This window comes from Acomys minous, assembly GCF_964271855.1.
Source record: "Acomys minous genome assembly, chromosome: 2".
Classification (NCBI taxonomy): domain Eukaryota; kingdom Metazoa; phylum Chordata; class Mammalia; order Rodentia; family Muridae; genus Acomys; species Acomys minous.
This window is the reverse complement of record NC_140484.1, coordinates 70,892,076-70,916,769: the sequence shown is the minus strand read 5'-3', so window position 1 is coordinate 70,916,769 and position 24,694 is coordinate 70,892,076. Positions and strand designations below refer to the sequence as shown.

Genomic DNA, 24,694 nt, shown 5'->3' with positions numbered 1-24,694 from the left:
GTTTGGTTTTTCGAGACAGGTGCTGGGCTTAAAGGCGTGCGCTACCATGCCTGGCTTATTTTGCATAAAAGAAAGATGTGAGTTTCATACTATTCACTGAGGTACAAGAAGACAGTTGTGGGCTGGGCATTTGCTCCACTTGTTCCGGATGTGGTTGGAAGGGAGGGACTTAATTCTTCCTGCGGAGATGGAGGAAGGTGTGGTTGGTGTGTAGTGTGGGCGTGTCTTCCTTAGCTGCTGTTAAGAGATGAAAACGTTCTTCCTATGGCATCCTGAAGAGAGGGCCCTTTGAAAGGTGATTAAAATTAGGTGAGGTCATCAGGGTGGAGCTGCCACAACGGGGTCCTGGTGGCGCTGTAAGAAGAGAGTCCTTTTGTTCCAGACTCGAGGTCCTCCTCCCTCTCCTACCTTCCTCCTGCCTCTGAGGACTTACGCTTAGTCCTGCCGCAGCCTGCACGAGCCCCTCCTCGCACCACACCTTCAGTCTTTGCGGATGCTGCCTCGTAGTGTGGACCAAGCATCCCCCTACTTCCTTGCCACTGCCCCTCACAGCCTTTCCTCCTAGGCCATCTCCACTCCGCGTGTCACCCACCAGCACACAGCCACCACACTTGCCTAGAATCCAAACTGGGCAACGGGAACCAAAGGACAGAAGACGCCCCGAAAAAGATGGAACCTGATATCTATAGTGAGAAACACTTCAAACATCATAACTTCAGACATGCAGGTTCAGAAACACAAGCATGAGCATCCCAGACAATACCCCTCCTCAGGAAGCCAGCAACCCTACTGACATAGACCTGGAGGAAAGCAGTTTAGTTGAAGTACAAGACAATCACTTCAATTATGTTCAAGGACCTTAAACAGGATATGAATAGTTGTCATAATTAAGTCTGTGAAAACATAGTTTAATTAAACAATGGAGATATATCAAAATATGAAATTAGAATTTGACAAAGAAACAGAGTCATGGAAAACTCAAACTGAAATAAAGCTGGAAATGAAAAATTCAAAATGTTAAACAAAAACCTCAGAGGTAAGCCTCACCAACAGAGTACAAAGCACAGAACACAGAATATTAGGCATTTAAGACAAGATATTAAAAAAATGGACACATCAGATTTAAAATGTCTAAAAATATTCAAGCACAAAATATCCAGGAAATCTGGGACACTATGAAAAGACCAAATCTACAAAGAAGAGAAATAGAGAAAATAGGAGAAACACAAGTCAAAGACACAGAAATTTTTTTCTAAACAATATCATAGAGGAAATTTCCCCCAACCTAAGGAATCAGGTGCCTATTGAGGTACAAGAAGGCTACAGAATAGAAAATAGGACCAGAAAAAAATTCCCCATGACACATATCAGGGTACTACATGTACAGAACAAAGAAAGAACATTAAAAGCTGCAAGGGAAAAAGACCAAGTCACAAGGCAGGCCCATCAGAATAACATCTTACTTTGACCATATATTAAGACATAAAACAAGTCTCAACAGATATTGCAATAAAATCACACATCATGTCTGACCACCATAGATTAAAGATGAATATCAACAATGACAGAAATATTATAAAGTATACAAACTCGTAGAAATAGAACAACTCACTACTGAATGAAAAACAGATCAAGAGAGTAATAAATAAAAAATTAAAATCTTTAAAAAAGATTTATTTATTATGTACACAGCACTCTGCCTGCATGTACACCTGTAGGCCAGAAGAAGGGATCAGATCACATTATAGATGGTTGTGAGCCACCGTGTGGGTACTGGGAATTGAACTCATGACCTCTGCAAGAGCAGTCAGTGCTCTTAACCATTGAGCCATCTCTCCATTCCCTAAAATCTTTTAAGAATTGGATGAAAATGCAAACACAATATATCCAAGCTTATGAGACACAATGAAAGCATTTCTATGAGGCAAGTTCATAGCACTAACTGTGTACATAAAAAAAAAACTGTAGAGATCTCCTTTGAGTAACTTAACGACATACTTGAAAGTTCTAGAACAACAAAAAGAAAAAACAACCAAAAAGAGTGTACTTGAGATATAATCAAACTCAGGGCCAAAATCAATAAAATAGAAACAAACAAACAAAAAACAATGTAAAAAAAAATCAAGAAAACAAAGAGTTGGTTCTTTGAGAAAAAAAAATTGACAGATCTTTAGCCAAATTAACCAAAAGATGAGAAAGAAGACACACATTGATAAAGCTAGGGATGAAAGGGGGCATTACAGCAGACACTGAGGAAATCTAAAGAAACACAAGGGTAAACTCTAAAAATTGGTATCCCACCAAATTGAAAAATCTAAAAGAAATAGATGAAATTCTTGATGTACACAATTTACCAAAGTTAACTCAAGGTAAAATAATCAATTTAAACAAACTTTTAACCCCCCTTGCCATTATTGCCCTCATACTAAAACCAAACAAAGATTTGATACAAAAGAAAATTGTAGACCAATATCCCCATGAACATATATGCAAAAATTCTTAGCAAAATACTTGCAAACTGAATCCAAGAACACATCAAAAAGATTTCCCGCCATGATCAAGTAGGCTTCATCTCAGAGATGCAGGGGTGGTTCAACATACATAAATCAATAAACGTTATCCACCACATAAACATATTGAGAGACAAAAACCACACAATCATCTCACGAGATGCAGAAAAGGCCTTTGACAAAACCCAATGCCTCTTCATGGTATAAGTTCTGAAGAGACTAGGGATACCCAGGACACAATGAAGGCAGTTTACCCCAAGCCCTCAGCTAACATCAACTTAAATAGAGAAAAACCTCAAAGCATTTCTACTACAATTAGGATGTACAAGATTGTACACTTTCTCCATACTTGTTCACTATAGTACATAAAGTCTTAGCCAGAGAATAAGACAACTGAAGGAGAGCAAGGGACTACAAACAGAAGAGGAAGAGGTCACGGGTTTTTATTTGCAGATGATACTGTTTTATTCATAAAAGACCCTAAAAACTCCACCAGGAGATTTCTACAACTGATAAATAATTTGGCGATGTAGCTGGACACAAAATTAACACACAAAAGTCAATAGCTCTCATAGACACAAATGAAAGACTGAGAAAGAAATCATGGAAATTGTACCTTTCACAGTAGTCTTAAAAAAAAAAATGGGACAACTCTAACCAAGTAAGTGAAAGACTTGTATAATAAAAATATTAGGATATCGAAGAGAGAAATTAAGGAAGACACGAAAAGATGAAAGACTCTCCCGTGCTCATTGATTGGTGGAATTAATACTGTGACAATGTCCATCTTACCTAAAGCAATCTGCAGATTTGATGCAGTCCCTATAAAAATTCTAACACAATTTTCCACAGAATTTGAAGAGACACTTTTCAGCTTCATACAGAAACACAAAACCCCCAGTATAGCTAAAACAACCCTGAGGAATAACAGAACTGCTAGAGGTATCACCTCCCTGATTTTAAGTTGGACTACAGAGCTATAGTAACAAAAACAGCATGGCATTGGCATAAAAACAGCCACCTTGGTAAATGGAATTGAAGAACCAGATGTAAGTCTACACACCTGTGGACTTTATTTTTCTTTTACGAAGAAGCCAAAATGGGAGAAAAGACAGCATCTTCAACAAACGGTACTGGTCAAACAGAATGCCTTTGTGTAGAAGAATGCAAATAGAATCCTATTCACCACCCCACACAAGACGTCAAGTGGATCCAGGAGCAGGGTGGATACCCTGAGTCTGATTGAGGAGAAAGTGGGGGATAGGCTTGAGTTCATCAGACCAAGAAAAGATGTTCTGAACAGGACACGGGTGGCACGGGCACTAAGAACAACAGTTACCGCTCTCTCCTCCAGCTCAGCAAGATGCCCAAGGGAAAGAAGACCAAGGGGAAGAAGGTGGCCCTGGTGGTGAAGAAACAGGAAGCCAAAAAGGTGGTCAGTCCTTTGTTTGAGAAGATGCCCAAGAACTTCAGTATCAGGCAGGATATCCAACCCAAAAGAGATCTCACTCGCTTTGTTAAATGGCCCCGCTGCATCAGGCTGCAGCGGCAAAGGGCCATCCTCTATAAATGGCTCAAAGTGCCTCCTGCCATTAACCAGCTCACCCAGGCCCTGGACCGGCAAACAGCCACCCAGTTGCTTAAGCTCGCCCACAAGTACAGGCCAGAGACAAAACACGAGAAGAACCTAAGGCTACTGGCGCGTGCTGAGAAGAAAGCTGTGGGAAAGGGGGCGTCCCAACTAAGAGACCACCTGTCTTTCGACCAGGGGTCAGTACAGTCACCACCTTGGCGGAGAACAAGAAGGCTCAGCTAGTGGTGACTGCCCATGATGTAGACCCCATTGAGCTAGCTGGTGGTCTTCCTGCTTGCCCTGTGTGGAAAGACGGGGGTCCTTACTGCATCATCAAGGGACAGGCCAGGCTGGGGCGGCTGGTCCACAGGAAGACTTGCACCACTGCTGCCTTCACACAGGTTAACTCGGAAGGCAAGGGTGCTCTGGTTAAGCTGGTGGGAGCTACTAGGACCAATTACAATGACAGATAGGATGAGATCCATTGCCACTCGGGAAACAACATCCTGGATCCTAAATCTGTGGCTCGCATTGCCAAGCTGGAAAAGGCAAAGGCTAAAGAACTGGCCACTAAACTGGGTTAAATGTACACTGCTGAGTTTTCTGTACATAAATATAATTACAAAATTAAAAAAAAAAGAACAACAGTTATTGGGACCTCATGGAACTGAGAAGCATTGGAAAGGCAAAGGACACAATCATTTGGGCAGAAGGGGCAGGCTACAGAGTTAGAAAAGTTCCTTACCGATTACACATTTGATAAAGGGTTAATATCTAAAATATATGAAGAGCTAAAAAAAAAAAACCTGGACATCAAGAAAACAAATAGCCCAATTTAAAAATGGGGCACAGACTAAGAAGAGAACTCTCAAAAGGTAAAATGCAAACGATGAAGAAATGTTTAAAGATGTGTTCAACATCCTTAGCCAATAGGGAAATGCAAATGAAAACCACTTAGAGATTTCATCTCACCCCAGTCAGAATGGGCAAGATCAATGAAACAAATGACAGCTCGTGCTGGCGAGGATGCAGGGAAAGAACGCTTATCCACTGCTGATGCGAGTCCACTTGTGCATCCACAAGGAAATCAGGGTGGAGGTTCCTCAGGACTCTAGAGCTACCTAAAGACCCAGCTACACCACTCTTGGGCATATACAGACATACTTGTCCATCCATGTCTGTTCCTGCTTTATTCATAATAGCCAGATGTTGGAAACAGCTTAGCTGTTTATCAACCGATAACTGGGTAAAGTACGTTTACACAACTGAATATTAGTCAGCTGTTAAGAAATGAAATTGTGTAATTTGCTAGTTCATGGATGGTTAGAAAAAAATCATCCTGCGTGAGTTAACTCAGACCCCCTAAAAATCCCAATTATTGTTTACTTTCTTTTATGTGTGAATGTTGGCTTTTAAGTCTTTGATATGCATGCTGCAATTCATACACCTAACCACAGAGGTGAGGTACTTAGTAAGGACTAGGGAGAGGAGGGACAGCCCAACAAAGGGCACATAGGATATATTGTTGTAGAGGAATAGGGGGAACGGGAATGGAAGGATTAAATGGGGAGGGAAAAGGGATGGGAAGGGAAGGAGTGTGGGGGAGGGAAAACAAACTCTAAGAAGGGCTCGACAAGTCGCCGTATTGGAAGCCTGCAACCATAGAAGCTTCCTGAAATATATACATATATGAAAAAGATCTAAATGGAGCCACCAAACAATGTGAGAGGCAAAGCCCCAAGTGAACCTTTTTTTTTTCCACACTAAGAGAAATCTCTAGCGACAGAAATAGGTTACAGCTAGCTGAGTCATTGGTCAAAGGGCTACAAAGAAACCCCCAGATACCGCAGGCTGTTGCTAAGGTTTCTCTCCACAAACTGACGCTAACCTCTATTGTTGAAAGCAATATTTACATGTCTCATTAGACATGGAAAGGTTGAGCTGGTGCCTAACTAGAGGCTTCTCTCCTACTGACTGCACTTCGTGGTTCTAGAAGGTTCTGTATGTGTTACCCAAAAAAGAAAAGCAGCCATCAACTCAACTACAAACCTGCAACCTACAAAGCCGACCTGCTTACACGATATGCTGCTTTAACAGTAGCATAAATGTTATGGGTGTAACCAACTTCTGTATATGTTGTTGTTTGTTTGTTTCCCCAACCACTTTTTCATTAGATTTAAGACCTACTATGCAGAATCCATACCTGACGCGACTGTGGTAGCCAAGAACCTGACACTGGATAAGTCATGGATCTAGGGGGAAACCAAACACTATCGATCTGCTAAAGGAACACAGCGATAACATGACTTCGAATGATCCTCACCTATACCCATAGGCCAGTGCCTCACTTAACCATCACCAGAGAAATTTCTTGCAGTAGACAGGGAGTAACACAAAGACTCACAACTGGACAACGTAGGGTAAAAGATCTGAGCCCACTTCCTGGTTTGAAAACCTACTGAAACCCACGAATCCCTGAGCACAAACCCTCACCATTCCCTTGACTGAAATCTCACCAACCCCGCCCCCCCCACACCCTGGAAATCTCCAGGGCGCACTGTGTATTCAGATGCCAATTTCTGTGCCCAGAGAGATCTGGTTGCCGTCCAGTGGGCATTGCCGTTTCTATGAAGAATCTACGGTCTCAATGTTGTTTAAAAATTGTTGTTCACCACCTCTGATTGGTTAATAAAGAGCTGATCAGCCTATAGCTGGGCAGGAGAGGGAAGGAGGCAGGAACAGCCAGGGGCATTAGGTGGAGGAGGAGAGAGAGAAGAGAGTGAAGGGTTCGCCATGAAGACAGATGGAGCAGGAACACCCAGGGTGAGACTAAGATGGCAAGTCTCGTGGGACCCGTGGCTGGGAAGCAACGGGGCTAGTATAACTGGCTTAGACCAACATCATCTGCTCAGCTGTACTGCTTCAAGCTTGTTAATCAATGTAATTAGTCTCTATGTCATTATTTGGAAGTTAAATGGGTTTAGAAGAAGCCCCTACTTATACTATATTTTTACCGTTTTTTAATGGAAAAGAAGGAAATTTAAAACATCTAAGGAAAATAAGAAAAATTGCAACTTATTGATTAATTATATAAATTTTAAATACTACATCTAAGTTAAAGGAAGATTGAAAATAGGAAATTAATTATTATTTAGAGGTTATGTCAGAACTAAAGATAAATATTTTTTAAATGGAGCTTTGCCCAATTGTCTCCTCCTATTTGTTTTTGGCCTAAAGCCCACTTTCTTTATTTTCAAGTAAATACAATTCTGTATAAAAAAGACGGTTACCATGGCTTGCTTTAGACAAAGCATAGAAGGCAAAGAGACCTCATACTGCATCTAAGATTCTCACTTATAAAAAAAAGTGACCCTATGCTGATTAAATGGGAAAAGAGCATGATGTAACAGCTTACTCCTGCTAATCAAGCTGGGCTCTTTCTTAATTAAACTCTTCTTACATCTTGAAAGATTAGAAATGTAAACTTTATATTTTGGTGTCTGACTGTATCTTGATCTATTTTATTTGCTTCGTGTCTCTTCATGACAGTTGTTTTCATGTAATTGTCTGTATATGCCTCTTCCCCCTCAACCCCCCCCCCCAACTCTCTATGTAGCCCTGGCTGTCCTGGAACTCACTATGTAGATGAGGCTGGTCTCGAACCTCTGACTCCTGAGTGCTAGGGTTAAAGGTGTACACTACTACATCTGGCTGTCATATTCATTTATTTTTTAATAATAAGAAAAAAAACTGGAAAAAAAAAAGAAGAGAGAACTGAATAATAAAATCTCTGGTCACTTCATTTATGCATTATTTATTTATTTAAAATTATAAAGTACTGTGCATGTGCATGCAGTACATGTGTGCATGCGGTATATGTGTGCATGCAGTACATGTGTGCATGCGGTATATGTGTGCATGCAGTATATGTGTGCATGCAGTACATGTGTGCACGTGGGACCGATGCCGTGGTCTTCCTTGATTGCATTTCACCTTATCTACTGAAGTAGGGTGTCTCGCCTTTGAGCTGAGAGCTTGCTGATTCAGCTATTCTGGGGACCCAGCTCTCAGCCTCCTGAGCACTGGAATACAGGTGCGGCACGGGGCCTAACCGTGCAGTGAGCGCTTTATCTTTTGCCACCTCCCCAGCCCCGTCATCACATAGGAAAGAAAACCAACTAGTGGTGAACATGAGACGCATGGCTGCCTAAGATGCAGATAGGCCGAGCCCTAAAGGGGTCACTTAGATCACCCTTGTGAGGATCAGGTCACATTGCAGAGCAGAGGGGAGGGCGGTTTGGAAGAGCAGGTGAAAGGCTACAAAACGCCGTTCTCTGGAGTTGGTAAAACCATCGCAACTGTGAACTCACGGAAACTGCTGTTCCATGCCCAGGGTCCACACAAGACTGACTCTATCTCCAATCAGTCAAGGAAGGGGAGGGGGCTCCTGGGACCCCACCCTTGACCTCTGGACTATGCCGGAGGTTTGTGCTGCTTTCAATTCTGGTCACAGACGCTTGCTTTTATTTTCCAGTGGGTAGAGAGGTTAGTGAAGAAATTCATAGCTGGTCACAGTGCTAAGAAGAAATGGCTGTTGTGTGCTTAGCCCTAAATCAGCTAAGCACCTCCCCACCCAGGACTGTAAGGCTCCAGGAATGTTGTGGAAGAGGGAACAGAAAGAGCGTAGGCGCTGGAGGGTGGGTGCGAGTGTGTAAAATGCTGTCTCCTGAACATGACGTCGCTCTTGCCTTTGTGAACGCAGCATAGCTGTGGGCACCTGCATGGGATTAAGGCACGGATGGGGGAGGGGCTCGTGGAGGCCCACCCTCAGCTGAGCCCTATTGGGAGTCGATGGCTACTGGGGAGGGAGAGTCATTTCTCTTTGGGGGGGTGCTGCTGGCAGGTGGTCCACGTTCCAGGGGATGGACCTACAGCCACGTGCATGTGGCTGTGCTACTTGAACTCAGTGGATTTTCTTTTTTAATGGACTATGATGGTGGAAGCGGAATATGCTGAGGAATGTCCAAGGAGCAAAAGGGTTTGGCAGGGATATGACCAAGATACACTGTATACATCTATAAAACTGTCGATGAATAAAAATACTGTGAAAATTTTAGATTTTATTTGTTTAATAATCAAGGGTAGTAAGTGAATCAATTGACATGAGGACATCATGTATGTATTAGGCATCAAGTATGTCTAATATACATAAAAACTTTTATTAGATTAATTGCTATAGATTTCTTTTCCAGGAACACTCTTTTTGTTGTTGTTTTTAGTATTTTACTGCATTAGTAATTATTTAATTGTGTGTTGAATGCATGTGTGTGTATTCATACGTGTCCGTGCTTATGCCAACATGGAGAGGTCCAAGGACAACTTGCAGGGATTGGTTCTCCCACCATGTAGGTCCTAGAGTTTGAACTCAGGCCCTCAAGCTTGGCAGCAAGTGCCTTCACCTTTTGAGCCAGTTTGCCTGCCCACAGCTGGGTGCTTGCCTGCCCACAGCTGGGTGCTTGCCTGCTCACAGCTGGGTGCTTGCCTGCCTACAGCTGGGTGCTTGCCTGCTCACAGCTGGGTGCTTGCCTGCCTACAGCTGGGTGCTTGCCTGCCCACAGCTGGGTGCTTGCCTGCTCACAGCTGGGTGCTTGCCTGCCCACAGCTGGGTGCTTGCCTGCCCACAGCTGGATGCTTGCCTGCCCACAGCTGGGTGCTTGTCTGCTGACAGCTGGGTGCTTGCCTGCCCACAGCTGGGTGCTTGCCTGCCCACAGCTGGGTGCTTGCCTGCTCACAGCTGGTTTTCACACAGGCTATGAGGGCCCTGACTCCAGTCCTCATGTTCATGGCAAGCGCTGTTCCCACTGAGCCATGTTCCACTTTGCTGGCCACATTCACTAACTAGAACGTTAACAATGTAATGAGGCGACACTAATGTAATACGTATTTTACTTAATTTTTTTCTAAACCCAAGGCTCAGAGATAAGTTTATTGCTCCAAATATCTTATAAAAGAGAAACTGCCTTGAGCTGGGTGTGATGGCACATGCCTTTAATCCCAGCACTCGGGAGGCAGAGGCAGGAGGATCGCTGTGAGTTCGAGGCCAGCCTGGTCTACAAAATAAGTCCAAGACAGCCAAGGCTACACAAAGAAACCCTGTCTCAAAAAACCAAAAAAACCCAAACAAACAAACAAATAAAAGAGAAACTGCCTTTACTACGCAATGAAGCACATTAGTGTCACATTAGGATAATCTGGAACCTTCACGTGCCCTATTATGCATTAATCCCATTAAACAGTGTTTTGTTGTTGTTGATTTTGTCTTTTGGTTTTTGGAGACAAGGTTTCTCTGTGTAACCTTGGCTGTCCTGGACTCACTTTGTAGACCAGGCTGGCCTCAAACTCATAGAGATCCGCCTGCCTCTGCCTCCCCTAGTGCTGGGATTCAGGCGTGTGCCACTGCCCCTGGCTGGTTAGACAGGTTTTAAATGACTTTTTAAAATGTAATTTTATGCAGAGGAAACTAACCACATCCTGGTTGTTATTGTTCATTAGTATTATATTGTCTTTAATTTCATTAGGAAAAGGAAATTTAAATATATATTCATCACTTTATATTTATAAGAGCTTTAATAAAATCTTATAATTATTTGCATATTATGACTATTCCTGGCCCTGATGACCTAAGTTCCATCTCTAGGCCCTACATGGTGAAAGGGAAGAACTAACGCTGCCAAACTGCCCTCCATATGAACAACAAATGAACAAACTCAGTAAAAATTCTGGTGTGTCTATACTGGAGAAATAAGCCTCCCAGTGAGAACTCACTTGATACACTCAGGAAAAATAAGGAAAACTCTTTAATAATCATGCGGGACTGGTTCTGGCTGATGCACAAAAGGGAGTCAGTCCAGAACAAAACCCACATCAGTTTATACAGCGCCACCCCCCCCACACAGCCCCACAGCCCCACACCCCCACTGCGCCATACCCCCACAGCACCAAACTCCCATACCCCCCACACCTCCACAGACCAACAGCCCCACAGCCCCACAGCCCCACCCCCCCACAGCACCAAACCCCCACAGTGCCACAGACCCACAGCCCCCCACCCCGATCCCCCCACAGCCCCACAGCCCTACACCCCACACCCTCACAGCCCTACAGTCCCACAGCCCCACAGCTCCAAACCCCCACACTCCCACAGTGCCACACCCTCACAGCCCCACACCCCCACACTCCCACAGTGCCACACTCCCACAGCCCCACACCCCCACACTCCCACAGTGCCACACCCTCACAGCCCCACACTCCCACAGTGCCACACCCCCACACTCCCACAGTGCCACACCCTCACAGCCTCACAGCCCCATGCTGCATCTGAGCAATTAAGCACGTTCCACAGAGACAGAAATTCCAAGGTGTGGTTGTTTGGAGAAACAGGGGGATTTACAATGTACGATATTGTCCCTGGCCATCCTGGCTTTCCCAGGCAGCTGTTAGCCAGGCCCATCCTGTCTGCCTGGCACAATTATGCTCCTTGCTGATAGGCATGCTGGGGGCGCACCTTCAGCTGAATTCTTCCTTGTGTGACTCAATATTTCCTGAGCAAGCTTAGCAGATCTTTTATAACACCACAGTAATATTCTCAGCTTCTCCTCTAGTGTGGCCACAAGTGTCTGTGACCCCAGGGCAGGGTGACAGAGACAAGCGTCCCCCTGAAACTTGCTGGCCTGCTGAAAAGGTGAGGGCAAACTCCTGCCAGTGGAAAAGGGAGCTGAGAGAGAGGAGACCAGCGGGGTGGGGGGGGTGGGGGGGGTGGGAGGGTTGCATCTACCCAGGCAGAAGTTGGGAGGGCCAGAAAAATGTGGCAAGTAATTTCTAACCAGAGCAACTTTTCCAGGGAAGTGAAGTGTGTGGCTGCCTCAGCCCCCTCTGTACCCACTTCGTCGCAATTCCCCACCATCCCTGCCTGAGTCACCCTGGCAACTTCCCTGCTGCTTCCCTCTGGCCTCCTGACCACCTTTCTTCTCATTTGCTTCCTTGGTGACTCGGTAGCTGTTTCCGAGTTTGTTCAGAGCCTTGCTTCTGTTCTCCGGCCGTGAGCCACACATGCATGGCCCTTCTTCCGCTGATGGGTGAGCCTGGGGCCTGGAGAAGAGGGGCTGGGTGCTTGGTCCTAGTGAGCCAGGCCCCTGGGCTGGAAGCTGCGCTTGAGAGATCGGGGTCTTGGTTAGGAGAGAGACTTGGCATTAGGGGAGGCTGAGGTGTGGGGCTTTGGATCTGGGGTTTGGGGAGTGGGAGACTATTGAAGAGCCAATCTGGGGGAGAACCCAAGTGGTCCTGAGAGTGAGGCTAGTTGACCTTGACAGCCCACAGATTTCTGATGTAGGCAGAGCTAGTACATTTCACGGTATATCCAGAATAGCACTGTGGCATCCATTTGTCCCCCCTGGATTCTCCTGCATCAAAGCCCCAAAGAGAGAGAGATGGGAAAACTGTCTTCAAGCCCTGAGGGTCACTCTGTGGAAACAGAGACCTGAAACTTAATGGTAAAAAGTGGTCCATGATCCAGGGGTCCTGCTCAAACTATGGCACCAGCCAAGGACAATATAGGCAGTAAACTTTGAACCCCTACCCAGATCTAGCCGATGAACAGGACATTCTCCACCATCGAGTGGAGAGAGGGGTCTGACTTTCATGCGAACTCTGGTGCCCCATTTTTGACCACATCCCCTTGATGGGGAGGCCTGGTGGCACTCAGAGGAAGGATAGCAGGTTACTAAGAAGAGACTTGATACCCTATGAACATATACAGGGGGAGGAGGTCCCCCTCAAGTCACAGTCATAGAGGAGGGGAGTAGGAGGAAAGCGAGAGGGAGGGAGGAATGGGAGGATTCAAGGGATGGGCTAACAATTGAGATGTAATATGAATAAATTTTTAAAAAGTGGTCCATAAACTGAGTGCAGGAGAGAAGAGGGACAAGTCTGGGGTTCAGGGCAGTGGTTCTGAGGTATTGAGTGTGGAAGAGAGACAAAGGAGCAAGGAGCCTGGCAGATGCATGCTGGGAGGGAGGGCAGGGTGGCGGTCAGGAGGGAAGAGGCCGTCTCTAAAGCTTGTCGCTCCTCCCTCCCCAACATTGGCTTCTTCTCTTGCCCTCAGCTGGGACACAGAGACGGTGACACGCTTCCACATGGACGGCGCTGGGTTCGGACACAGTGTGGCTCAGTACGGCGGCTCCTGGTGAGGACTTGGCAGTCGCAGCAGTGTCCCATCCTTCCTCAGCCCTGCTCTCCTGTGGTATCACTGCAGACTTCTCCATTATGGGATGTTCTGAGGGTTTCCCTGACAACAGGCCTTTGGGATAATTTCAGATAGCATTGACCGAATGCTTACCAAGTGCCAGGCACTGTGACCTGCAGCCCACAGCATTCATATGGATCTCGTTGTACATTTGCAAGGAACTTCCCATCAAACATATATTTACTAAATATCTAGATGCCAGCAGTGGAGGGCTTCTATTAGGACAGACCAAAACAGAAAAAAGACCTACCTACCCAGACCTTAAAATGAACCTTCGTTTTCCAGAGAGGTGGCGTCAGCTCTCTGCAGTGGCTCCTAACTGCAGCGCTCTCTGTCTTCCCACAGGGTGGTGGCCGGAGCGCCAAAGGAAATAAGGGCCACTAACCAAATAGGTGGCCTCTACAAATGTGGCTATCACACGGGCAAGTGTGAGTCTATTCACCTTCTGGGTGAGCTCTGGATCTCCTCAGGACTAATGCTGAGCTCCTACGATGTGAGGGGCCTGTGTGGAGCCCAGGAGCCCCATTTCCCAGATGCAGCTCTGTCCCTAAACTCAGTCTCAGTCAAGCTCCTGGGCCTACCCATTGCACCCCAGTGCTGCCTCAGCCCCACCCCCTTATATGACCAGGATGTCTGCTTCATCCGTGGGGCCTCCCTGTCAACCAGGTGGAGGTGAGACCCACGCATCTCTCATATGATGCTTTCTGTCCTCAAGGGTGACTATGTACATGTCTGTCTCCTTAGTGCCCCCACAGGCTGTGAACATGTCCCTGGGGCTGTCCCTTGCTGCTGCCACCAACCTTTCCCGGCTGTTGGTGAGTGGCTTGTGGGTAGGAATAGGGACATGGTGCTGCTGGGCTGGGCTGTCACGGAGGCTAGAGGTGCAGGGGTTGCAGAGTAGACCAGACCAGAGCAATCCCCATTCACCAAGCCCTTCTGTTCCAAGGCCTGTGGTCCTACTGTGCGCCACACATGCAGAGAGAACACATACTTGATGGGGCTCTGCTTTCTACTGAGCTCATCGTTACTGAAGAAGCAGTTGCTCCCAGCTGGCCAGCAGGGTAAGTGTTCAGGGCCACCAGCTCCTCTGGGGAGTCCACACACATCCATTTGGGGTTCAGTGGGTTAGATTCTTTTCCAAAAGTGAGTAAGGAAGAGGCGATCTGGACAAACACACTGCCAGACGGTGCAGCAGCTCCAGCCACAGGTGGAGAGACACTGCTGGCACAGACACCTACTGTGTGATTGTCTTGGAACTTTGGTTTCTGCATCTATCAAATGTGACTAGTAATAGATGGAATTTTGAAAACAACACAAGGTGACTCACGGCCAGCATTTGGTACCGTGCCTGGCCTGCCATGATGGTGACGATGATATACACTGCTATTACTCTTAGAATGCAAGTGGAGGAGAGTCATTGGCCAATGACCAGTTAGTGCCACTGTCTGGGTCTTGTTGAAGGTGCAGTCTGAGCTGGAGGTATATATGGTGTGTGTGTGTGTGTGTGTGTGTGTGTGTGTGTGTTTACCAGGTCAAGACATGGGGCTTGGCTTCTCTGGTACTGATGGAGATGGAAGATGAGGTGAGCCCACTGAGGCTCTCTCTTCCTCGGTTTCATACTCACTCTGAGGCCCTTAGGGAAATAGATGGGCATCCTTTACACGAATACCCTGTGTTTAGGCCCCACCCACAAGAACTGTCAGAACACTTGTCTCTTCTTTAGAGAGCACACAGAACAGGAAGGCTGGCAGGAATGGTAGGCACAGTTATAGAGGCCGTGTATTTTGTTAGTGGCCCTTTGCTTCTTGGGTGCTTCCACCACCACTCTGGGGAGTCAGAGAACGCTGCGGTTAAGAGAGGCAACATTGCTGCTGCGCCAGAGGGTTGGCTCCATTTTCTTAGCCTCTTGTGAAGAAAAATTCTGATATTATCCAGGAAGGGAATCCACACTGAAAACAAAAACAGAGACAGCGTGTGGTTCTTGCCAGGGATGACCCTGAAACCACCTAACTGTAATGTGGAACTGGAGCCATTGTGACTTCATCGTGTCAATGGACTCCATCTTAGGCCTGTCTTTAGGCCTGTTCTCAAGGTACCCTCAGCTACTGGAAGAAACATAAACTGCTCCAGGAAAAGAGCCCCCTTAGGCCTGAACTAGTCAGGGGACAGCAAGAAAGTACCTAACATCCCCAGATGCCAAGCATTTTGTGGTCAGGCTTGCCCAATCCCCTAGCGCCATCCCAAACCTTGATAAATGTAACTGCCAAACTCCCATTTTGTGTTGTAACCACAATAAAAACGCTGCCTAACAGCAGTTCAGGACTCTCCTACTGATCCACTACTTCAGTGAGGTTCGAGAACTTTCGGGCTGAAGTTTAAGTAAAGGCCCCTTGTTTTTTCATTCTGCTTCACACTCCTGGTGGTCTTGGGAATCTACTGTTCTGGGCACAACAGTAACAAAAGTACAGTGTCACACTGACCAATAAGGATAGGTACTGGCCACAGACTATGGTCCTTTCCAAGCTGGACATGGGGAGGGACTGTTGCAGGCCTCGGGGGAAGGGCTGGGTGGTCCACGCAGGGGGAGAAGGCTCAGAAGGCTCTCAGTTTCTTGCTCCTGGAACAGGAGATGCTTACATTTTTGTATCTACTTGGGCTAACCTGAGGTAGATTATTCACAGTTGTAGCCTCTTTGAGAGACTCAAAGGTCTTGTCCACATCAGAGGACCATGGAAGGTTTGCTCTCTGACACAGAGAGGACCCATGAGTCTGGCTGGGCTGTGATTGCCAGATAGAGGTAGGTGGAGGGTCCTGGGAAAGTGCATTCTCGTGGCCAGGAGCTCTTGTGAGTGCCCCTTGGAGGGTCAGAGCAACATCCTTTCCTAGAGTGTCTAAGCCAAGACCAGGACGTTGTGTTCTTGACTGATGGCTCCAGTAGCATCTCACCCGCAAATTTTAAGACAATGCTGAACTTTGTGGAAGCGGTGATGAGCCAATTCCAGCGACCCAGCACCCAGGTGAGTCCCCGGGAAGATGGGCGTGGACCTGCAGGGCCCTCTGGGAAGGAAGGCTCCCAGGGCATGTTTGAGGAGTCCTCCGGGGAATCTTAGCCTTCAGCCCCGTGTGCTTTTCTTAGTTCTCCCTGATGCAGTTCTCTAATAAGTTCTGGATACATTTTACTTTCAACGACTTCATCTCCACTTCAAGCCCTTTAAGCCTGTTGAGGTCTGTAAACCAGCTGGGAGGAAGGACGCACACAGCCTCGGCTGTGAAGCATGCCATGTGAGTCCAGACTCCCTGTGCACCCGTCCCAGACCATCCCGGGATCCCTTTGGCCCTCGTTTGCTTTTTCCAAGAGATAAATTGGAAGAGACTGAAATGTAGCCAGTTTTGGGGGGGGCGCAGTTCTGAGTGGGAGTGGTGCCTCCAACAGGGCTGGGGTTTGCAAAGTCGTAATGGCGCAAACTTCTAGTAATTAAAGTAAATGGTTTCCTTAACTTAGCTTCAATATGCAAACGTTTTAAAATTCTATATCTTCTATTCATTTCATACCATGTTTTAAAGGGTGCAAATTCTAATAACATTTCATCCATCATTGGTGCTATCAGGGCTCTAATTACTCATGATTGTAAGCTATTTGGGGTATAAACATGTTCTACTGCACAACTACAATAGTAATCTCCATATAATAACATTCTAGCTTTATAAGGGTCATGTCTTATCATTGCCTTACATAAACTATAATGAGTATGAGATCCTTTCATAATATAACAAGATAATAGGCTTGCTAACATATGTACTATTTTTTCTACTGGGTGACTTCGCATATTATCTAAAGGGTGATGTACAAAATGATTCATTAAAAATAACAATTTATCATCATCCGGGGGGCCTGAAAGGAACATGGGTGAGAATCTGTGTCGACAGAAATGACAGGATTCTTCTCCAATGTGTCCAGTTGCCAATCCTATTCTATGTAGAAGGTCATTGATTTGGTCAAAATGCCTGTGGTAGAAGTGTGAGATGAAAATGCGGGGTCCGTTGCGCTGTAATAGGTCACACCGTCGTCCACTGGGTCCTTTTCCGAAGTTTGGCATATTTTCCTCTATTTCTGCATAATAAAGCAAATTTTGCAAGAATAATGACAACAATAGCAATGCCTGCTACCATTACCATTTCTTTAAACCATTCCCACCATCCATATAGTGGGGAACATATAAAATCAAGCTGTATAATTCTTGCTACATAGTCAAAAAAGCTACATTTTCCAATTTTGCTGTGCCAATCTTTATGAATCAATGAGTTAGTTCTTAGTATTCCCACTAGTTTATGTGTTTCTTGCATATTTCTAGTTAGGCTAGTTTGGGCTGTTTTAATTTTGGTGTGTATGCTTTCCAGCTGTTTTTTATTAAATTCTGCTAATCTTTGTAATTCCTCATTTTTCTGTACAAATTCATTGTAATGTTGCTTTTCTAATTCTTCTATAAACATTGTTGGTGATGTGTATAAGTGTACCATTTGCAAAGAAATACTGTTACCTGTGTCTTATTCATGGCATGTAATATAGAGCAATTATGAACCAACCAACAGCCTGCCGGTAGGGTAAAGGCTGTGTTTGTGTCGTTCATAGTTTCTTCATTTAGGTTGGTACAGCTAATATTCATTATTGAGTTTGTAATTAAATCCCATCTGATGTCCAATGACACCATGGTAATTATGTTTAAATCGTAATTTTTCATTTGGGCATTGGGAGCAATTCCTTAATGCTTGTCTTATTGCATGCCAAGAAATACCAATATTCCTTTTGTCAAACCAATGTTTGAGTGCATGGGCACCAATGTGTCCCATTTCCTTATGTAATGTAATAATTTCATCTTTTGTTACCTCGATGGGTTCTACATTTGGTTTGACCAATTCATAATTGGTCCTAATAATCTTTTTAGTCGGATTAATATCCTGGATTTTATAAGTTTTCTTAATTTTAACATTGGCCATAATGGCTGCTAATTTGTCCACTACGTCATTTATTTTTATGCATATCATCTTGCTTATTAGTATGGGCATCTACATGAAATACTGTAATTTTTATTTGTTCTCCTAATATTGCTAATTCTTTCCATGCCTCTCCTGACCATAGTGGTTTACCATTTATTTTCCAGCCGGTCCTTCTCCATTTGCCAGACCAGACTGCAATCCCATTGGCCACGCACCATGAATTGGTGTATAAATTTAGAATTTTCCTATTTTCCTGCTTTGTTTGTCTAGCCGCTAATAATGCTGCAATTACTTCTGCGTGTTGCGCTGACTTTCCAGTTCCTTGGTCAGTTATGACCTTACCATCTTCTGGCCTATAGGCTGCAGCTTTCCACTTCACTATATTATTAGTAGTTGTTGATGACCCATCCGTAAACCATGCATTTGGTATATTCTTGCTGAACTCCTTAGTGCCCCACAGACCAATGGTCTGATCTGGGCCAGGTTCAGCGCCCTTAGGTATAAGACTGGGTGGTATCAACCAGGTTGGGTTTTCTGTATTCCCTGATCTCAGAACTTCTTCTGAGGTTTGGGATATACGTCCTTGGGTTGATACTTTATTGTGTCTGAAAAAGTCTGACAGGTACCACTTCCAGTGAAGTACTTTGCCTTCCATGGGTAGTCCTGCCCAGGCCTCTCCTGGTGCTTTAATCCAGTCTATAATGGGCATTTCTGTTCGGATCACAGTTGGGTTATTCTTTATTAGTGAGTGGGCAGTTCTGCATGCCTCATATGTAGCCCAGATGGTCCTCTCAAATAGAGAGTATTTATTTTCTGACCATGGGAACTTTTTGCAGTAAAAGCCAATTGGTGTTAATCTACTTCCTTTTGCAAAGATATTCCAATTGCCATATCCCTTTGTATACAATACTTCTATTATTACTGTATCTTCCTTATTAATATAGCCAAGGGATTGGTACTGTCTGATTAGGTCAATCATGGTTCTGACCGCCTGTTCCTGTGCTTCTGACCATTCAAAGTCTTGAGCTTTTTTGATAATTTTGTAAAGAGGCTGCAGTAGGAGTTGCTGATAAAGAATGTGTTGGCGCCAGTAGCCAAACAGTCCTATCAGGTGCTGCACCTGCTGCTTATTTTTAGGCTGTTCCAGAGTATCTAGTTTACTAATAACTTCTTCTGGTATTTTAGGTCCTTTTGTGGACCAATGTACTCCTAGAAATTTTACTTGTTTGCTAGGTCCTTGAACCTTGGTTTGATTAATAGTCCATCCTTTATCTCTTAAATGTTGTATTAAATTTTTTACTGTATCTTGAATTTTGTCTTTGTCCTGTCCATAAATCATCAAATCATCAATATAAGATACTAACTCCACCCCCTGACTATCAAAGTCCTCCAGGGTTTTCATCAGGGTGGTGTGGGCTATAATTGGACTGTTTAAATAGACTTGAGGCAGTCTTAAAAATTTATATTGCTTTGACTGCCAGGTAAAAGTTGTATTTCTTGTGATGCTGGATGCAATGGTATTCCAAAGAACATATCTGAGAGATCTATAGTTGCCATCCACTTTGGTGCTGCTTGTCTTATTCTTAAAAATATATCCTCAATGTCAGGTAAGGTTCCTGGCATTTTTGGACTTAATTCATTAATTTTTCTATAATCTACTGTAAATCTCCATTTGCCATTTGGCTTTAATACTGGCCAAATGGGTGAATTATAATTAAAGCTTTGGGTAGGTGTTACTATGCCTTCTTTAAGCAATTCCTTTAAGGTGTTTGGAATGTCCTCTATTCCCCCTTTTATAGGATATTGTGGGGTGAAGGAGGGCTTACTTTCTGGTAACCTTACGGGTTCTATTTTTACTTCTGCTAAATTAGGGAAGAATTTTTTAATATTTTTGATTTGCAAAAATTTTGGAAAAAGCATCCTAATATGATCTATTCCTAAAACACTTGAGGGTGCAGTAAAGCTTGCCATGTCTAACTCATATTTTTTACCAAATAAGTCTACTGTTACCTTGATAACTGGTACTGTTTTAGTTGAATTTACTCCTTGTACCTGTATATTTTTAAATCCTTTGTTTTGGTTTGGGTGACAGTTTATAATACTGATTTGACTTCCTGTATCCAGTAGCCACCTTACTGGTTGTAATTTCCCATTTATATCTATTGGGAAGTTAACAAATGGTCTGGAGTCTAGGTCCTGCCATTCTGGTTCCGTTGCCATTGTCTGACTTGTGCTTGTGGGTGAGGAGCCCTGCGGCCCCCGTTGCCTAAAAAAGGTCTTGTCCTCAGGAAAGGTCTTATCACTGCTCTTGGGCGGTTGGAATAGTTGTTAAAAGGTCTTATCGGCGTGCCCCTGAAACTATTGAACATGCCGGACTTATTTTTAGGTCTTATAGGCATTTGGAGATTTTGTCTGCCAAAGGGTTTTAGTTTGATATTCTGGAATGGTCTGAATCTTGGTTTTTGCTGTCTAGGTTTGACTTTCGCTTGGAAAGAAAGCACTCGTTCTTGTTCTAATTCTCTGAAGCCTTTAAAGAAATTGATAGCTTCTGCCACTGTTTGGCAGCCCTGAATGCTTCCTGTCAAGCTCATTTTTAGATGTTGTGGAGCTCCTTTAACTATAATTCGCTTGAAGGATGGCAAAAATGGTGCTGCCTGGGGTGTGTTAGCCTCATTATATATGAACCATAGAATACCCAGTTTCCTGCAAATGTTAATTGCCTCTGCATAAGTTGTCCATCTACCTGCTGTTTCAAATTGTGTTAGATCTAGGGTGGGGAAAGCTAAGCGCCAGGCTGCAGTTATCCAATCCAGGAGTGGGTGTGTGTCACCTTTAGCGGTGTCCAACACATGTTCCAATGCTTCATAGATAGACGGGTTTTCTATGATTCCCCTAATTCTCCGCATCTCCTGTTCTGTTAGAATGATTGTGTCAGCCCCTTTTTCCCACAATCTGACCATGTATTGTGCATCTTTCTGATCATTTTGGGCATATTCCCGTCTTACATCTGCCATCTCCTGTGGGGAGTATGGTCTGGACTCTTTGACCTCTGTTCCCGGGGTATAGTGGGGCTGTCTGCCATCGCTGAGGGGATTCAGACGACTGGCAATGTTCCTGATTGGAGTCCTTTTACTTGTGGTTACTACTGGGAAAGAGTATGAGGGTTCAGATGAACTGGCCAGGTTCTTCTGTTTCCTCACTATATTCATGGCTAGCCTTTTGCCCATAATTCGGTCCTTGTCTATATCCTGTATAGTTTTCACCAAAATTGCTGGTACTTCATTCTTAGGTGCCTGTTCTCTACCAGCGGTTGCACTACTGATGGGTCGATAAGATCTATTCTTACATCAGTAGGTTTCATGCCAATTCTATTTTTAACTGCCTGGGCTGTTCCCAACCATTTCTATTCCTCTGCAGTTTCTGGGGGGCTTCCTGTGGCTGGATTTAGATGTAAACCTCTCATTTTCTTAATTAAAGACTTCATTTCCACAGCTTATTTGCCAACCAGTATAGCAGTTTAATCTCTCTTTTCCTAAAGTACCACTGAAGGTTACTTGTTTGAGTGCTCTTGATTAATTTTTCAAATTTTAGATCGGCCAATCTTTCAATTCGTTTACTGAAAAATTTCAGCATTTGTTTGAATTTTAGTTGCCTTATATTGAGTTTCTTTCCTCTGTGCCATTTACCAGCTCTTCCTCCAGCAACAGCCAGAGTTGGCATCGGGCACTGAGTTCGTCCTACTTCCGCACCCTTAGGGAGGGTGGTGTTTTCGGACCCAGGCTTTCCCTGCTCCTATGGCCCCGCTCTTCCTCCAGCGAACCAGAGTTGGCATCGAGGAGTCCGGTAATCACCTAGTAACTCGATATAAATTTTCAGCCAGATTACATGCAAGCCTTATGTAAATTGGGGAAAGTCAGCATAAACTAATCCTCTCCCCAGCCTTGTTCCAGATCCTGCCGACTACGCCAGCTGTCGCGAGCAGAGAGTTTACACTCAGAATCCGGAACAAAGGAGGCAGGCCAAGAGCAAGTGGTACGATTTAGCAAGAGAGGTTTATTAGCAACACAAAGGCAACTACAACAAAAGGCAGCGGCTAAGGCTCCAAGGCCAAGCCACCAATACCATTCCATTATACTCTTAAAACTATCTTAATTCTAATAGGAGTAGCATTTAGCATCTTATACTATCAATGTTCTGGGAGCTTATGCCATTAGGGTATACGACCTGGTATCGCGAAGTTCTGCCGAACAGGTTCGCTGCTGCGACTTGAATCAGTTCTCGGGTTGTTATCTGACAGCATGTCTGTCTGCTCTGTCCGGGGAGAGCGCCCCGTCGGCTGGCAGCATTTCAGGTAATCATGGTGACAGCGAGAGAGCTGGCTGCTTCTTCTCAGGGTTTTTATACTTAACTTAACCTTATCCTCTCTAATTCACACATCTAGCTTTCTGCGTCACTCTTATCACCAACTTGCAGTCCTGGCTGCTCCTAGGTCAGAACTTACTACTAAGGTTTTATCTATCACTCACACATCTGGTCAGCCGTCAGCTTTTTGGACTGTAAGCTATTTTCTACACTGGGTTTTGAAACAAGCCCTGACATGTAGCTGCTTCCTACACTGGGCTTTGAAACAAGCCCTGACATGTTTATTACAGAGCGAAACTTCCGGTATCCGTTCCGGACGGGTCCTTAGGTGTCTCTGGCCTGCGCACTGGTCTGGCCTGTTTGCTGATCCTCTTCCTGATCCACATGAGCTCAAGGCCAGTCTGAGCCTGCTGCTCCTCTCTCCTCTCCACCTGCCTGTCTGTCACATGCAAGGGGCGGTCTCCCTCTCCCATTGAGGGTCGATTAGAAACACAATAGTCCAGGTGCAGTCCCTTGGTCCCCTTCCTGAATTCCAAGCCCAGGAAGGCTCCAAACAGTCTGTTACAAGGTATTTATAGGGTGCCCCAAGGGTAAAGCCTGCTAAGACTGCTTCCACCTGTGACAAAGCTTAATCTTTCCCACAAGGGCTACACAGAGAAATCCTGTCTTGAAAAACAAAAGATCAACAACAACAACACAAACAAACAAAAAGGAGAATCCCTTTGGTCAAGCCCAATACATAGACCCACCAATGTTTAGATAACCTTCCTTTTAAAGAAGACCTTTCTCCTTTTTTAGGATCCTGCTGCAGTTTACTTTAAAACCCATCCCTCCGTTCACTACATTTAGGCTGGCACTCTAAGTGGCACAATCCGGAGGTGGTGAAGCCTTTGGGGGGTGGCTACTGGGAAATCCCTAAATCAGTGAGGGTGTGCCCCCAAAGGAGACCACAAAGCCATAACTCCAACTTCTGCCATCTCTTTGCCTCCTTGCCGTGACAGGAGAGAGCCCTCTATGGTGCAACCTGCATCACCACAGAGCCAAAGCATCGGGCCAACGAACCGTGGACCGAAGCCTACAAACTGTGAGACAAAATGAGCCCTTCTCACTTGCAGGGTGCTTCATTTTCTTGTAGTGATGGCGATCTGATTGACCCGCCATGCCACCTAGGGTACAGAGCCAAAGAAGAGCACTTGGTGAGATTCTAGCTTGGGTACAGTAGCCTTGCTCTCCAGTTAGGCTACAAGAACGTCAAAGACAAGGGCAGGCTTCCTAAGCTATAGAGAATCCAAGGAAATCTCGTGGGTTTCCAACGCCTTTTGAGACCTGTAGCCTGTATTAAACATATGCTGTAACAATTATGATAATTATTGGCATAACCGGCCCATAACAAACATCCGTTGATGAATACGCACAGAGCGTGGCATTATGCCCCACCGGAAAGGAGAATAACACCTGAGCTATCCCAGATGGTCAGTGGTGACTCTTACATACACTGTTTCCAAGTAAAGAAGAAGCATTCTGAGGCCCAGGAGAGTGTGCCTGCTGACCGCGGTGTACACAGCATGCTTTACTGGGAGCTCCAACTGGAAGGTGGTCTTTCTGGTCTTGGGTATGTCACTGTCACTGGGGACAGAGGAGTATGAGATATAAGGGTGGGAATGTGAGGCAGGATCCGGACAGAGGACAGGGTGGGCAGAAGCCAGGCTGACCTGTGCACCTCCACGGAAAATGACATGGCTGCTGCTGCAACTGGTGCTCCAGAGGCCCTGACTCCTGTTTGGGGCGCTGTCACATGTGAGGTGCAGGGTGTGCTGCCGCTGACCCTAGTGAAAAACAAGGCCAAAAGCGCTCAGGAGATAGGTGTGTTCGTCAGTGTTCCAGAGAGACTCTCGGATCTGAGGACTTAGTTCCCTGGAAATCTTAATGCTTGAGGACAGACATCTGGTCAAA

The 24,694-nt window shown here is 45.1% G+C and overlaps 3 protein-coding genes across 4 annotated transcripts in view; 2 read left to right on the top strand and 1 right to left on the bottom strand.

The window, feature by feature from the left end:
- The window catches only part of LOC311587596 (integrin alpha-M-like), a 67,552-nt gene extending 60,727 nt beyond the window's left edge, over window positions 1–6,825 (top strand). Inside the window, exon 25 of the mRNA XM_084764615.1 lies at window positions 6,258–6,825. Coding sequence (XP_084620741.1) covers window positions 6,258–6,263 — 6 coding nt within the window. The 3' untranslated portion in view covers window positions 6,264–6,825. The remainder of the gene's footprint in view (window positions 1–6,257) is intronic.
- A 4,710-nt stretch (window positions 6,826–11,535) lies between these two features.
- On the top strand, window positions 11,536–24,376 carry LOC311587764 (integrin alpha-X-like). Its single transcript, XM_084764931.1, has 10 exons — window positions 11,536–11,826; window positions 12,137–12,218; window positions 13,244–13,324; window positions 13,730–13,806; window positions 14,129–14,199; window positions 14,331–14,445; window positions 16,271–16,401; window positions 16,521–16,666; window positions 22,069–22,222; window positions 23,743–24,376. The coding sequence occupies exons 2-10, from the start codon at window positions 12,193–12,195 to the stop codon at window positions 23,827–23,829; spliced, it is 888 nt and encodes a 295-aa protein (XP_084621057.1). The 5' UTR covers window positions 11,536–11,826; window positions 12,137–12,192; the 3' UTR covers window positions 23,830–24,376.
- On the bottom strand, window positions 16,780–22,737 carry LOC311587752 (uncharacterized protein; the record flags this gene model as incomplete). 2 transcript variants are annotated; one of them, XR_014775959.1, is made up of 2 exons in its annotated part: window positions 16,780–17,495; window positions 22,604–22,737. XR_014775959.1 is itself a non-coding variant. In XM_084764916.1 (2 exons), 2 exons carry the CDS (start codon window positions 22,677–22,679, stop codon window positions 20,569–20,571), a joined length of 1,029 nt encoding a protein of 342 aa, XP_084621042.1. In that variant the 3' UTR covers window positions 19,878–20,568. The 2 variants fall into 2 exon arrangements, 1 of the variants encoding a protein (XP_084621042.1); XM_084764916.1 differs by lacking the exon at window positions 16,780–17,495 and adding an exon at window positions 19,878–21,521 and having other exon boundaries at window positions 22,604–22,679.
- Window positions 24,377–24,694: the final 318 nt, after the last annotated feature.

Excerpts from the sequence above, each read along its gene's own strand:
- LOC311587764 (XM_084764931.1), top strand. The coding sequence starts at position 12,193 with ATGCATGGCCCTTCTTCCGCTGATGG. Across the intron at positions 14,200-14,330 it reads CCAACCTTTCCCGGCTGTTG|GCCTGTGGTCCTACTGTGCG; the intron begins GTGAGTGGCTTG and ends TTCTGTTCCAAG. Across the intron at positions 16,667-22,068 it reads TCGGCTGTGAAGCATGCCAT|CTCTTCCTCCAGCAACAGCC; the intron begins GTGAGTCCAGAC and ends GCCATTTACCAG.